Source organism: Sphaerodactylus townsendi, linkage group LG13 (genome assembly GCF_021028975.2).
Source record: "Sphaerodactylus townsendi isolate TG3544 linkage group LG13, MPM_Stown_v2.3, whole genome shotgun sequence".
In the NCBI taxonomy this organism is placed as follows: domain Eukaryota; kingdom Metazoa; phylum Chordata; class Lepidosauria; order Squamata; family Sphaerodactylidae; genus Sphaerodactylus; species Sphaerodactylus townsendi.
Window position 1 is genome coordinate 45,554,632 of NC_059437.1, and position 16,015 is coordinate 45,570,646.

The window sequence follows — 16,015 nt, forward strand, 5'->3', positions numbered from 1 at the left end:
AGCACTGCATTAATGTGTATTAATGTGTATTATTATTATTATTATTATTATTATTATTATTATTGTTATTGTTATTGTTATTGTTATTATTATTGTTATTATTATTGTTATTTTTATTTTTATTATTATTATTATTATTATTATTATTTTATTAGACTTTTATACCGCCCCATCCCCGAAGGGCTCTGGGCGGTGTACAGCATATACACAATCTGTACAACATACTGAAACCGGATTTATCTATTGCATGCTAGGTCCAGTACTGGTTACATGGCATATACCCGTGGTGGTGAACCTTTGGCACTCCAGATGTTATGGACTACAATTCCCATCAGCCCCTTCCAGCATGGCCAGTTGGCCAGTTGGCCATGCTGGCAGGGGCTGATGGGAATATAGTCCACTCACATCTGGAATATAAGAATGCCTACTAACCTCTATACAACTTTCGGTAAGAAGTTCCCTGCTAGATCCCATTAAAGGTTCAGCTATCACGACATCCTTGTTCCAACAGCTGCTAAACATATAACTAAATCCACACACACTAACAAGAAGGGCACAGAAACAAAAGATACCTCCCTACTGATGCCAGCAGCAACAGGTAATCAGGAATACTCTACACATGGAGATCAAGTTGGCTTATTTCTCAGACAGATGCCAAAGGAAATGATAATCCTAAGGAAGATATCACTACAATTGAATGCAAACCACACCTCCCAATACTGCTTCCTGTTCACTTTCCAAAGAGGCAAATTTCCAGAGGCAAAGGACCTCAATTCAATCCACAAGCCCCAGCCACCTTGCCAAGCAGAAATAATGGAACGAGGATTTATATGGCAGTTGAAATATTGGCTTTCCTTGGGAAAACAAAACGCAGAGGCCTTGAGTAAATGTTAAAGAAAAGTAAATTCCTATCACTGTAGAAACTCATCAGTAGTGGAAATGTTAGCATTGGGGAAGGGAAGGGAAGAAAGGGGCCAGAAGAGATGTTAGGAATCCATTCTTGATTTAAAGAGTTCTCAGCAAAGAAGGTGCCAGTGGTGACCAGTGCTCTTTAACCTATTCATAAATGACCTGGAAGTAGGGGTGGGTAGCGTGGTGGCCAAGTTTGCAGATGATACCAAATTATGTAGGGTGGTGAGAACCACAAAGGATTGCGAAGAGCTCCAAGCGGACCTTGATAAATTAGGTGAGTGGGCTCAGAAATGGCAAATGCAGTTCAATGTAGCAAAATGTAAAGTGATGCACATAGGGGCAAAAAAAACCAAACTTCACATACACGCTACAGGGGTCAGTGCTATAAGTCACAGACCAGGAAAGGGATTTAGGCGTCTTAGTTGATAGTTCCATGGGAATGTCAACTCTCAATGCATGGCAGCTGTAAAAAAAGGCAGAAGCTCTATGCTGGGGATCATTAGAAAGATTGATAATAAAACTGCAAAGGATTGTCATGCTCCTTATATAAAAGCAGTGGGTGGCGATAGCCGCACTTGGAGTACTGTGTCCAGTTCTAGTCGCATACACATCTCCAAAAGCGATATTGAGGAGATAGAAAAAGAAGTGCAGAGAAGGCGCAACAAGGATGAGATTGAGGGACTGGAGCACAACCTTCCCTATGAGGAGAGGCTGCAAAGCGTTTAGGGACTCTTTAGTTTGGAGAGGAGGCTGACTGAGGGGGGGATAATGATTGAAGTCCTACATAAATTATGCAAGGGTAAAATAATGTTGACAAGAGAGAAATTTTCTCTCTTTCTCCCTATCTACCTAGGAACCAGGGGCATTCATTGAAATGAAAATGCTGGGGGGGAAGAATTAGGACTAATAAAGGAAACACTTCTTCCACTTGCATGTGTGGTTGGTGTTTGGAATATGCTGCCACAGGAGGTGGTGTGATGGCCACTAACCTGGATAGCTTCTTTAAAAAAGGGGCTTTGGACATGGGCTATGGAGGAGAAGTCGATTTATGGCTACCAATCTTGATCACTATGATCTGAGATTGCAAAATGCCTTTTAACAGACCTTCAGGTAGATTGGGAGCAAAAAAAGCAGCCGCTTAGAAGGCCATTGCTGCGTTCACATCCCCTACATAATGAGCTCCCAAAGGAGCACCCTGGTGGGCCACTGCAAGTTGATAACAGTAGGAAGCTGGACTAGATGGACTTTCATCTGATCCAGCTGGCTTGTTCTTATGTTCTTATGTTCTTATGTGCCAAGGCGAACAGACTCACAGCAAAAACTGCTCATAAAATGATAAAAACCATTCCAGACATCTCTGTGGAGTAGACATGCAAAGCATTCCCCGAGAGTGTTTCTTTTCACTTCTAAATAATTCTACTCACCAAAACTACAAAAAATCTGAGTGAAAATCAGCCTTCTCACATTTCTATAACACCCATTACATTTATAAAATAAAATGCAGTAGATCTTTTGAGTTGGTTCCCTGGATTCAAGGAAGGCTTTAAACGACGAGAGGAAACTGTTAGTTGAATTGGTTGAGGGATCTGATCTGCAGTCCTCAATAAAGAAACTCTGATGCTCATCCCCAAGATTCCACTGCAAAAGACCCCAAATAATCATTTGTTATTTCTCTGAAATATTTATTGAACATTTTCCCAGCATTTTAAAGGACTAACAAACAAACAGTTCCTTAAACCAACTATGTGCCTGGTGGAAAAAAAAGATAAATAGTATTTCAGGGTCTCCCCCCCACATTTTCCTAAAAGAGGAATGGATTTATGGTAAAAGGTTTCACAGCAATCACTCGTAACAGCCCTGTTTCATACAGCAACCAGGAGCTGTGTCCTAATATTAACTACCCTTTGGTTCCCAAGATATAAGACTTGTCCCCGGAGGAACTCAGATAAAGATGTAGTAGAGTAGTTTTGCTGAAGTCTGCGAGAATATAAGGCATTCCCCAAAGAAGTAAAGAACCATAGCAAAGTTTTTTGTTTGGAAGTATGCCCTGATGAAACAGAGAATAACACAGAAATATAAGGCATCCCCTGACAATAAGACATAGCGCATCTTTGGGAGCAAAAATTAATATAAGACACTGTCTTATATTCGGGGAAACACGGTAGCATGGGCTAATATGGGAAGAGGTGGTGCTGATATTTCTGTTTACATGTAGCAAAACCCTCTTCCCTTTGGCAGGCAACATTTGACACAACTATGTGATTCAAAGGCTTGGGCAGGCTCTTTTTAAAAAAGACACCATATTTCCATAATGGGGAAACATGGAACCTCGCCTGGTCTTGACAACTGCCATGAGGATTCTCGATATGATTATATTACTCCCTGGTGGCTTCCGGCATCAAGAGGCGGAGCTCCGGCTGGCAGATCCCTTTTCTCATTAAAGTTTCTGACTTGACGTCCACCCAAGGTGACCCATAAACATTAAGAACATCATCAGCGATGGACTGAATTTCATTCTGCATATTTCCATGATAACCACGTGAACAGCTCCCACAATGTTAAAATGCCATCTTGACGCATCGACGCTGATTTCAATAAAAAAAAAAAAATTATCCCCTTCTCGCACCCTTTATTCCGGGCAGAGAGATGAAAAAGAATTTCACTTTTCACTGAATCGCAAAGCAGGCTGGTTTCTGACATTCAGGGAACGCGAACGCTAATAATAGAGAGACAGCAAGAAGGTGTCTGTGATCGGAAACAGGAGACTGGAACTGAGCGGAATTGAAGCAACTCTGACTCAGAGAGATGGTGGGAGGGAACAGCCAGCAGCAGGGGGTGCCCTGACACTGGGAAACACCACCTTTAAGGACTGGGAGAGGAGCCAGACATTATGAGGAAGGAAGCTGACAGGGTGTCTTACGCAGCTGTCTGGGTTGATGGCAGTTTGGGGCACGCATGGCTTTTACAGAGAAAACGATATGCGGGGGGGAAGGATTAAACTTCCCCTCTTCATGATCGAAATTCTTCTCAAGTGTTCCAGCTGAAGAATATGTTGGGAGATTTAATCTAAGGTCTGCAGTGCCATCTGCAACCAAGCCCTAAGAAAGAGCCAGGGAGCCTGTGCACATTCCAAACACACAACAGCCCCGTTGCAGATGTTGCATCTGCACAACCTAGAAGTCCCCCATGGTGCATAGATCCCCCCACACGGTAACAGCTTTGTTAACTGGCATCTATAGAGAGTACAGGTTTGCCAGGTCACCAAATAACACCAGTGAACAAAGCCTTTACTGAGTGACGAGAGGGCAGCAGAGTCAAGCAGGTAGCCTATCTTGCTTGCTTTATTTTATTTTATTGAATTTATACCCTGTCCTTTCCCGTCCCCATCTCTACATGGAGTTCGGATGTGGGGCCAGCCAGCTGATTCCACCCCCGATCTCCACCTGGGAATGGGAGTGGCAAGGGCCCATCTGACCCTGGTTTCAGCCAGGCTTGTATCCAGCTCTTGTCTGGAAGGCTGCACTTTAAAGGTGGATACAAGCCTGGCTGAGCCCATGGTCAAATGGGCCCTTGCCGCACTAATCTCCAGGTGGAGATGGGGGCAGAACAAGGCCTTATGGCTCACCGGCATTCAACTGTGTCCCTGTCCTGAACTCCAAGGGGAGCTCCTGGTCTACAGGGTTGTCCGGCTCTGCATCGGATTCCTCATTTCCAAGGGCTGGCTCATGACATGTCACATAGTCAAGTCTTTTGATATTCAGCACAAAAATAAGGACATACACGTCTAACTCTGCAGTCTTGCCCAGTTTACCCGCAACTGTGCCCCTGACCTCTGCAATGTACAGTTTTTATACATAAAACTGCTTCTAGTCCATGAAAAAAATAGGTTTCACAATAATATCTGCAGGTCATCTTAATGATGATCTTTCTGCAGGAGTCTCGCTTTGCAATCCCGTCATGTCTAGCGGTTCAAAGGACTGCTGAGAGACAGTAAGAGAACACTTGGTGCCTGCCCAGCTTCTGAATTATAGCTCTGCTCTGAAGTGCTGTGCTTTAGATCTGTCACAACATGAAGACCATCTGAAGAAAGGTTGTGTTGCCTGCTGGAAGACAGGTACAGCTTGGCAGGTATTTGCATGTGGAAGAAGAAGAAAAGTTTGGATTTTCTGAACCACAAAGAGTCTCAAAGCAGCTTACAAACTCCTTCCCTTCCTCTCCCCACAACGGATACCTTGTGAGGTAGGTGGGGCTCAGAGAGTTCTGAGAAAACTGTGACTAGTTCAAGGTCAGCCAGAAGGCTGCATGTGGAGGAGTGAGGAATTAAACCTAGGTCTCCAGATTAGAGTCACCTGCTCTTAACCACTACACCACACATAACCTACCTTCCTTACTCCCTATCAGGCTCTGTCTAAATCTGAGGAACAAATGAGAAATGATGGAAATTACAGATTCCCTATCAGTCAAAGACAAATTACTACCACACAGTCCCCATGTGGGGTTTACCTAATCTGCCTTAACCAACAGCTGTGAATACCTAGGAAAGTCCAAGACAATCAAGAGAATTTAACTTCCTTCCAAGATGATGGAATGTCTTCCAAGAATCAGAAAGTTTAAGGGTGCTGGCAGTCATGCTTTAAAATAAGTAGTTGTGTTAGTCTGTTGTAGCAAAATAAGCCCAAATGTGTCAGAACAGGAAGAATGAATCATTTATACTTCCTTTCTCACTGGACTCTTTGAGCATACAAAGCTACTCCAAGTCTTACAGTATATTCATTGGTTGGTAATTAGGGTCTTGAAGATCCGAGTTTAGGTGCATGGAGCGAGAGATACTTTGCGGAACTCAGAGGTACTAATCTTCCGCCACAAAAAGAAAATCAGTGAGGAGGAGTCCCATTGCGTCTTAAAGATTTATTGCAGCATATGTTTTCATTGGCTACACTGAACTTCATCAGATGCACGAAGCACGCCTACAGTCAGCAGATGAATATATTGATTAATTAAAATATTTATACTCTGCCTTTGTTTTGTAGCTCCAGATGGCTTACTATTTCAAACCGAAAAGCGAACAAAGTGAAGGAATGCAACAGCAGGGGGAGTCTTTGCCATTTGAAGCCTGCTTTGGATCAGATCCCAGGGATACAGAGCCAAACACTCTTGTTCAGGAGGTACGGGACTCACATTCCTTCCAAAGACGCGCCCACAGGCAACAGACCAGAGTACGACTTTTAATCTACATTCTGGAGCTGGTTGTGAAGCACAAGAAGGTGGCATGTAACCAGGCAATGATTCTGCAGTTGAAAGTAATGCATAATTTAGTGCTATTACAAGCTAAACATCAGGAGCTGAAGTGAAACCCTTCAGCACAGGCAGGAACTGAGAACACTTGTTCAAGAAAGAAGCCTCGAGACAGCCATATGCCGTGATCCCAGCAAACAGGATTTGGAAGCTACCGGTAATTAAGAATTTGCTTTAGCTAGGCCTCCATTTTAGGCCTCCCTGGAAGCTGAGTTCAATGATCCTGCATACTTAGTGGGGGAAATGAAGAAGTTGTCCTCTAATAAAGTCCAAATTGGGACTGAGAGGCAGTGAATTGTACCAAAGTCGAGGGTGGGAGTCTAGAATTATGGAACACCTTGCTTAAACAGACTTACCTGGTATTCTTATGAAAACAGTATCAGGCTACAGTCAATCAGTTAGAGGTGCCATTACTGATTCCAGTCTCTGGGGGTTCCCCTGGAATTACAGTTCATCTCCAGACTACAGAGTTATCCCAGGGAAAATGGATGCTTTGGAAGGTGGATTCTATGGCCACTGAGGTCCTTTCCCATCCCAGGATCCAGCCCCTCAAATCTCCGGGAATTTCCCAACCTGGATCAGCCAACCCTACCCCCCCCCCAATTCCCTGTTGGAGCTTGTTCTAAATTCTTATTTGTTGTTATTCTCATTGTATTATTTATCTTGTATCTAATTCCAAACCTAATTTCAACAAGCGGATCAAAAAATCCACACAATGGAACAAGGTATGGACTGGGGAGATGTTTCTGCAAACCTGAGAGGATGCCTAACAAGAGAGAAAGGCTGGGTATAAATCCAAATTCTTATCCTTCTTCAACAAGGGAGTGAAGGCAGGGGACTGAGGCAAATCTCATTTTTTAGTAACCGACCCCCCCCCCCCCAAAAGAACACTATATGTGTCTGAAAACACTAATCTGAAGTCGTTTCGACACAGATTTTCTGCCAAAAAACTGAGTCAACAGAATGTGTGGGGAAACTTCTTTCAGCACCGTCTGGCCATCCTCAACTCTCAGTCTGGTCCTCGTGCACTCATGGGTTCGATCCCCAACTTCTCCAGTTAAAGGATTCTCAGATAGCAGGTATCAGGAAGAATCTTTCTTTTGCAGAGACCCTGAACAACAGCAGATGGAGTAAGCAAGATAATTTAAACTGTCTAACTGGGTATAACTGGGGGAGGACCAAAGAGAGTTCCTTAGATTCCTCAAGCTGAGCCTAAGAAAAAGCAGAGAGCAAAATCTGCTTAATTTAAACAGTGTGGTGAGGAATTTGACAAGTGCCACCCACTCTCAGTGACTTGTTGGGTAAATTTCATCGACTTTGCAAAATAATAATAAGAATAATTGAAATGTATGCTGCTGTGACTGTGTCACAGGCATGCTGTGAACTGCCAGTGCTTAAATTCAAGTTATTTTAAAAGCATTTATAAAACACAGTCAACTATGAATATTCCCTCTTCTCTTCCACCTGGTTCCCTGCTTAATGAAACAAACTGCACGTAAGGACTGCTACACAGTTACAGAGGACAGAAAGCCCAGTGTCAAAAGAATACATCAAAAGGGGTTCAGGCAATCTTCTTCCCCAGTTGAGGGCACCATATTATCAGATGGAGGTGCCCCAAAAGAGAAAAACAGCTGTTTTCTGATACCCAACATCAAATTCTGGAATGTGTTTGCAAAGCCAAAATGTATCTTACTGTCAATGAATTGCTAGTGCCCAAACCATATGTGCTGGACAGGAACAGTTATTTTTGTTCAGAATAGTTTCCTTGCTTATAATTAACACAGCGATCCCCAACCTGGGTTCTGCGGTACCCTGGGAATTAGTAGACCTGGGCCTTCCGCCTTCTGAGTGCTTGAACCTGGGCGCTCCTCTGTGGGGTGGGGTGGGGGTGGCAGGAGCGTACCACCCCAGGGTACCGGGAGATATGAAGAGCGAGGTCAAGGGTACCGCAATGTTGAAAAGGTTGGGAAACACTGAGTTAACACATTCCTTACAGCACAATTTCCTTCACTACCTCCTCTAAGCACTGTCATAGTAGGTAAAGGGGGATTTGTTTCAGGATGGCTCAGTGATTTTGAGATATCCAAACCTTTAGCATGGTGGAAGTGAATGGATCAGGTGGGTGCAGTTTGGAACCGTGCATGTTGGGGGAGGTAGGGGGTACCAGCCATCCCTTTATATTTTTTAACTCAGACACTTTCCTATTCTAAACACAAAGCATTCTCGCTCATGAAACAGAATTGTACATTTGAAAGTTTGCTTTTTTGAAAAACTGGTAGGTGCTTGGGGGGGGGGAGGGGGGTACCCATTTGCCCCCAGCTGTGGTTATGGCCCTGCAGAATGCATACTGTTTTCCCAAATTAGAAAACAAGCATTATAATTTGCAGTTAGCCCTGTTCAGTTGAATTCTTAGATCCAGCTGCTGCATCAGGGAAGACAAAAAGGGGATCCAACAATGTAGCCAGTTAAACAGATGGCTGCAGAATGTATTCTCAGCTGGTGTTCACCATCTTGATGATATACTTAGTGCGACACAGCAGACTGTTTCATTTATTTATCATGGCAAGCGACAGCCAGCGTCGACAGATCTAATACCCTCAAGTTTCTACAGCCAACGTCACTGTGAATTTGCAACTCCAAGCAAGCACCAAAAGATAAACAGTCCCAATGTTGATAGTTTCAGGAGAATAGTTGTGTTGGTCTGCAGTAAAAAGGGCTAGATTTGAGTCCAGTAGCACCTGAGAGACGAAAGAGATTTTAGGGGTATAAGCTTTCGAGAATCAAAGATCCCTTTGTCAGATACCTGAAAGCTTATTCCCCCCCCCCCCCAATCTTATTAGTCTCTAGGGTGCTACCTGACTCAAATCTAGTCCCCATGTTGTGAAAAAAAGAAGCAAACTAAAGCCCAGACAGTGTCAGAACATCCCAATTCACAAAATCCCACCAGGGGTAGGGAACCTGCGGCTCTCCAGATGTTCCAGGGGTAGGGAACCTGCGGCTCCAGGGGTAGGGAACCTGCGGCTCTCCAGATGTTCAGGAACTACAATTCCCATCAGCCCCTACCAGCATGGCCAATTGGCCATGCTGACAGAGGCTGATGGGAATTGTAGTTCCTGAACATCTGGAGAGCCGCAGGTTCCCTACCCCTGTACTAGACATATGCCTCTTTCTTCCTTTTTTACTTGCATTTCTTATTGTGCCCTTCCATGCCAAACAGATCAACAAGCTGGTTCACTACAAATGTTAACAGATCCATCCAAAGGGGGAGAGGGAAATTTGCCCATAGAAACGGCACGAAGCCTATGGATTTGCCCTCCCTGGAGTGGCAATTCTGCTGGCATACAGCCATCGCCACCCTCCTTGGTGCTGGAAATCCATGCCAGATGCCACACTAGCACCCCAGGACCCCTGCCACTGTGAGTGTAGCGGGGGTAGGTCTGGGGCATGGCAGGGAGGAAGCAACATTTGTATGTGTATAGAGGAAGGGAGGAAGCAACAGTTGTGTGTGTGTAGAGAGGAGGGGGAGAGAGAGTATCAATTCTAGGACATGGTCCCCTTCTTCAGCAGAGTGTGGTCCAAAGAACTGCTTTGCCTCTTTCATTTGGGGGGTGGTGGTTTAATTTTGGAAAGGGTCTACAATATTAGTATAACTGCAATAACAGCAATATCGCTACAACAGCAATTTAAAGGGCTTTAACAAAACCAGAAATCTTGCGACTACTGGGTGTGATGAGATCTGTGCCTTTAAGAGTGAGTTAATGGGCAGAGATGGGGAACCAGGAACAGCAGATACTTGCTCTTAACCACTACACCAGCTAGATAGCTGTCCCATCCGCATCACTGGGGTTAGGGGTGTGGCGCCCCCCGCAATCTGGAAATCTGCATAAAGTTTTTTGGTCCTCCCTGCATACCAAAAAATAAGTCTGATTTTTTTCTTTTAATTTTTAAAAAGAAATTGTGTGTGTTTATGGCATTAAAACATAAAATATGTTGATAGTATACAATGTTATACATATGTTTTATGCATTTCTGAGTTTCCAAACTTTTTCTGTGTCATCAGTTGGCCTTCGTGTGTTGTCTGTGGCTTCCACAAACTCCCCCAAAATTCCTATTTAATGTCTTATGCCAACACAGATATATCAAAACCACAATGGGGAAAGTGGGGATGTGGAAGGGACAACTGTATTATTCATACGGATGACCTTCTAACCAAGATGAAAATGTGAGGAAGCTCAGATTCAGTCCCAAAATTTTACCATACATAAAAATCTGTGGCAGGAAAAAAATCCCTCGCGATCAAGCAACCACATTGAAGAAAACCACTTTCACATATCTATATCTATATAAGCCTACTGAGTTTCTGACTGTATAAGTGAGTAGTTTGCCCCTCCATCCCAGATACACAAAGAACACCACATGGTGGCAGCAGTGGAATTGTCTATTCTTCTTAATTCTTAATATGGCGTCAGAGGTTGGATTGTCCATTCTTCTGAAAGATATCCACGAGAACAGCAGTTGATAAGGCTTTGTAAGAGCTGACACATGGATGCCATGTCTTTCTCAGTCTACAATCTCCCATACAAACAAGGCATAGGATTTTTTAATAGATTTACAACTTCACGTGTCTTTATTTGATGCCACTGTTTCCTCCCGAAAATTTCAATTCCTCATTGTGAACACCCACACCAAATTCAAGTGGCTAAAAGCAATAATCATTGGGATAATTCACATATATTTCTTTATTTAATTCATTTTATTAAATTTTGTTACCCCTCCCTTATGGCGAAGGAGTCTTCTGTACTGAAGCCCACCTTCTCCCTTCCTTCAGAAGGGTGGTTTCATTAAAGATAATCAAAGTTCTCTGGCAACAAAGGAGCCCACTGCTTACATTACTGCAACAGAGGTACCCACTAATGCAGGGGTCTGCAACCTGTGGCTCTCCAGATGTTCAGAAGAATGACCAATTGGCCATGCTGGCAGGGGCTGATGGGAATTGTAGTCTATGAACATCTGGAGAGCCACAGGTTGCAGACCCCTGCACTTATGGAAGAACACCCAATTAAACCGAATCTATTGATTATTAACTTAATGTCTGCAGTAGTTGGGGAATCTAATGTGCATTTTGATAAATCTTTTAGGCTGTACCATGTCGAATATCCTCGTTTGGAAACAAGGAGCAGGCAGAAAAATGATGGCATCTAAATCCCATTCCAAAGGCCCCATATCTGTTATGGAACTGCAGATAATTCCAATAAAGGGGCCTTTTGAAACGCTCTTCAGTATGGTCTGCATTTATAAAAGCTATTCTCGAGAGAATGGCACACGCAATTTAAAGGCTGCAAGGCCAGGGAATAGAAATGAACAAACCATTTTGGAGATACATATTAATCAGTAGACAAGAGCTTGAAGTACACTCCAGTGCACTACAAGGGAGAATGTAACATCCTTTATTAGCTTTGTATGAACTATAAGGTTTCATAAACCCTGAAAGTTTCAAAAGAACAGCAACAGGAGCCTACACTTTGTGTAGGCTATTCATAAAAGTCTTCCATACCAAACACACCTGAAAATGAAACATAAGTTTTGTAGCTCAGAATATTAATTCTTCTGTTACTATGCACATTTTCTTGACTCAACCTCATCTTTGCTCACCTGAAAACATTTCAAGCATTCCTAGGATTCAAGGATCCTATTGCTGGATTGCTGAACATGAGAGAATTGTAGGCAAAATTAAATTACAGTTGGCATTATACAAAACAGCCACATCATTTCTTTCTGACTACTGTGATGTAGTTGACAGAAAGTTGGTCTTATATTGGGTTCAAAACCCTGTTCAGTCATTAAACTCACTCGGTAACCCTGGGGCAGTCTGTTCATCTTACCCTAAGGTAAATGAAGGTACATCTAAGGTACATCTCACCCCAAGGTACATATCACTCTAAGGTTCATCTCACCCTAGTGTACATGAAGGAAACTAAAAATCTGGGATTGTTCAAATTTGCTCTTGTGTCTGCAACACTAACAAGGAAAGTGAAGCAGCATCTACTTTACAATATCTGTAGCCTCCTGGCACAAGTACATTGGCCTTGTAGTGATGTGTGGAAGAACATGATACTGTAGATGCACAAGCGCTGAATCTGCTATAGCACCTTCCCTCAACTTGCTATTCTTGCAATAAGCACACTTAGGAAGACATGATTTTTGCACCAGAATAGTGCTAAATATAGCACATCCCTTCAGCAGCACAAATCACGCTCAACCAGAATATTAAAATACCCTTTGGGTATTACAGCAGTCAGCCCTTGAGGATGCAAAAGCACAGACAATAATTGCAAGATACTTATTAGGAATTTGCATATCAAGAAGAAGACTAAGCAAGAAATCTTTATTCCTGACACACTAATAGCCCTATTGGGGAGGGGGGGGGGACTTCTCCAGGGAGTGGTGGCCGCACTGACAGATTCACCCTCCCAGGGCACTTACCCCAGCAGAGGAGTGATCCTGCCAGCATGCAGCCGCTGCCCCCCAGCACTGAATGCCACGCCAGTGCCACGCCTCTGCAGTGGCGGTGGGGAGGGGCCAGGAGAGAAGCCAACATTCATTGGCTCCCTCCCAGCCTTTGCTGGGAGTATGATGGTGGGTCACAGCTCACACATAAGCGAGTCTTTTGGACAGTGTAGCTCATTGCAACTTCTCAGCAGTGGGAGGCTTTTCAACCTCCCCACGCTGCCCAGAAACTTCTTTGAAGCCAGCGGCCAAGCACAGGTGTGGTGCCGTGACTGGGTGCCTGGCTTGTGGATGGGACTGCCTATTTCCAAATGTAGGAGTTGATTTTTTAAAAAAACTTGGGATAATAGTCAAATAGGTCACGTCCTACAGATTCTGAAGGGATACAACCTCAGCAGGGGAGTAGCAGGGGATATTTCTGGAAGGTTCGATTGGGACATCGTCATATCCACCTACTGATGTGGAATTAGTGTGATGCCTGGCAAACCACAGTTTATGATCTGCCAAAGAATAATCATCTTAAACCATGGTTTGCAGTACAGTTACATACCATGGTTCAGGCTGTGATTCCATGTAATGTCTGAACTGTGTGTGTTTGTAGTACAGTCAAGTAGCAGTCAATCTATGGTGACCCAGGTAAGGGGCTTTCAAGGCAAGTGAGAAGCATTGGTGGATTGCCATCACCTTCCTCTGCAGAGACTTCCTTGGTGCTCTCCCTTTCAAGTAATGATCCACTTAGCTTCTGTGATTTGATGAAAAGGTGGGTTATAAAAATCAACTCTTCTTCTTTAACGCCATCTCAGCTCATGACCATCCCTATGTCTAACCATCAATGGATTTCTCTACCTAATGACCAGTTGAGTGAAGAAGGACTTCCTTTTTTCCAGTCCTGTACCTTTTGCTCATCGACTTCATTGGTTGCTCTCACATTGTTAACAGGAGGAGAAAGAGTTCTTTCTATCCACTTTCTCCACCCCATATACAATCTGATCAATCTCTGTCCCTGCAACTTAACTGTTTGCTCTAAACTGAAAAGATACAGACTCTTTGGTCTCTCACGGTAGGAAAATTGCTCCACACAACTAGCTCCAAAATTGTGTTTGAATCAATGGCAGTTAAGCCTTCATCCATCTCCCCAGGACCTCATTTTTCATCCCCCTCTGCACCATCCCTGCCAATTTTTAGCACTTTGGGGTAATTTTAGATTTTAAATTCCAACCATATCCAAACGATAAATCAATCACGCTCCGTGAATTTACGGTAAATAAAACGTGCACCATTGATTCTGAGAGCAGATCTTCGTTTTTCCTGTTCAAGCTTAGGAAACAAGTCAGGTCTACCCATCAGGCCCTGCCAAATTTAAGGAACTGCTCAGGACTTATGATTTTATTTGCCCATGCAAGTTGAGTTGTCGGAGATTTATCTCTGTTAGAGAAGGAGAGGGTAAAAATAACCATCTATTTGTTTTGTGCGTGGATGATCCATCACACATTTACCAGAGCTCTGTCAGCATTTACAAACTTCTATTATTAGAGGATGCCACTATGTACGTTCTGGAAGCATGAGGCAATAATGATTCTTGGTCAGAGAGACAAGATAAAAAAAGAAGAGAACGGTTGAAGATGAGGTTGATCGATACCTTTTGCCCAGCTCTCCGCATGCACCTGCACATATGCCCCATACAGATGAAGGAACATTTGCCTATTTCCTGCTCCAAGATAGTTGTCAGATACAATTCTTACATTCAGATTAACCCCAGCCAGAATTTTAATAGCCATGTCCTAAGCTGACTGGCTATTTGCAAAGCTGCATTCAAGGAGCTGACTCAGCAACTCATTTCTATGATAACAACTGTAATGTACAAAAGGTATAATTTGGTACAATAAACTCTTTCCAAGCTATGTTTTCTGTTGCAGGAATACCCGGAAGAAGCTAACGGGGACACACCACATCAAAAGCTACTCCAGACATCTCTGGACAGAAAGCATATTTGCATGCCTTCAACAACCATTTAGAATACTGCAACATATAATTATTATTTCCTGGTCCCTGATCCTGTGCCTCAAGATGACACATTTGTACGAGGGCCAAACTAAACATGAGGGAGAACCTGTTGCAGTCACAAGTTCACAACTGCCATTTTAAAGTGATTTTAAAATGCTGTTCTATCAGCAGTTACTTGTACCTCCTTGTTCTATGCTTTTGCCTTCTACTCTGCCTGAAATGCAACTTTGCACATGTACTGAAGATCTTTTGCCTGCAAATATTTCTCTGGAATTTCTTTGGAATGTAGACGTTAGCTTTTATTGTTTTATTTGTGTATCCACTTTCCCCTTTTCCTTTCCTGTTTTCCTTTGTTCATTCAGCTTATTTTCTCAGCAATGATTGGAGACATTTTTGCCATCTGTGGAAACATGGGAACTGAAGTGGGATTTTAAATTGTTTTTCTATAACTGAGATTGTAATCTGTTGAATTTAAGTGTTTTATGAATGTTGGAAGCCAATTCGTCTGCCCATACATGATGAGGGGCTAAGGCATACAGAACCCGAATGGATTTGATTGACGGGATGGGATTTGACGGGATTGGATTTATCGGATGGACATTTATTTTATTGGATGGATGGATGGGATTTGGATGGGATTTAATTTATGGATTTGGATTTAATGGATGGATTTGGATTGGATTTGGATGGATTGGATGACGGATGGATTTGACGGATTGGATTTGGATGGATGGATGGATGGATGGATGGATGGATGGATGGATGGATGGATGGATGGAAGGATGGAAGGATGGATGGATGGATGGATGGATGGAAGGAAGGAAGGAAGGAAGGAAGGATGGAAGGATGGAAGGATGGAAGGATGGATGGATGAAGTGCATTTGTGTATGCATACGTACAACAACGTTTTAGATGTATAATGTAGACCTTTGTGCATAAAGTTGATTTCCCTACATTCTATGGACATTTCTTCAGTACAGGTTGAAATGGTGCAAATGCCCACCCCAATCTCACCTCAAGCATCCTGACGTGTTCTTGAAGACAGTGGTCCACTCGGCATCGCGAGGCTTTGAGTCTTCATTTGGCTCGCTCTCCCAACCAGAATGGGGGATGATCACTTCATTGGTCAGTGTCTGAAGACCGTGGTTAATGATTACCATTTTGAGGGGCTCATAGGATGACAGGTTCCAAAGGGTACCTTTAGATTAGAGAAAATTGAGAAGAAGAGTCTGTTTTTAATCAGAGCTACTTCAGGCTCTGGATACCAAATCCTTTTCCCTCAGCCTCAATGATTCGC

The 16,015-nt window shown here is 43.3% G+C and overlaps 1 protein-coding gene across 10 annotated transcripts in view; it reads right to left on the bottom strand.

Moving 5' to 3' along the window:
* ARVCF (ARVCF delta catenin family member) overlaps positions 1 to 16,015 on the bottom strand; it is a 482,167-nt gene that overhangs the window by 80,685 nt on the left and 385,467 nt on the right. For all 10 annotated transcript variants that reach the window (XM_048514629.1, XM_048514620.1, XM_048514626.1 and 7 more), the window contains one exon: positions 15,733 to 15,916. In XM_048514629.1, the coding sequence (XP_048370586.1) occupies positions 15,733 to 15,916 (184 nt within the window). The remainder of the gene's footprint in view (positions 1 to 15,732; positions 15,917 to 16,015) is intronic.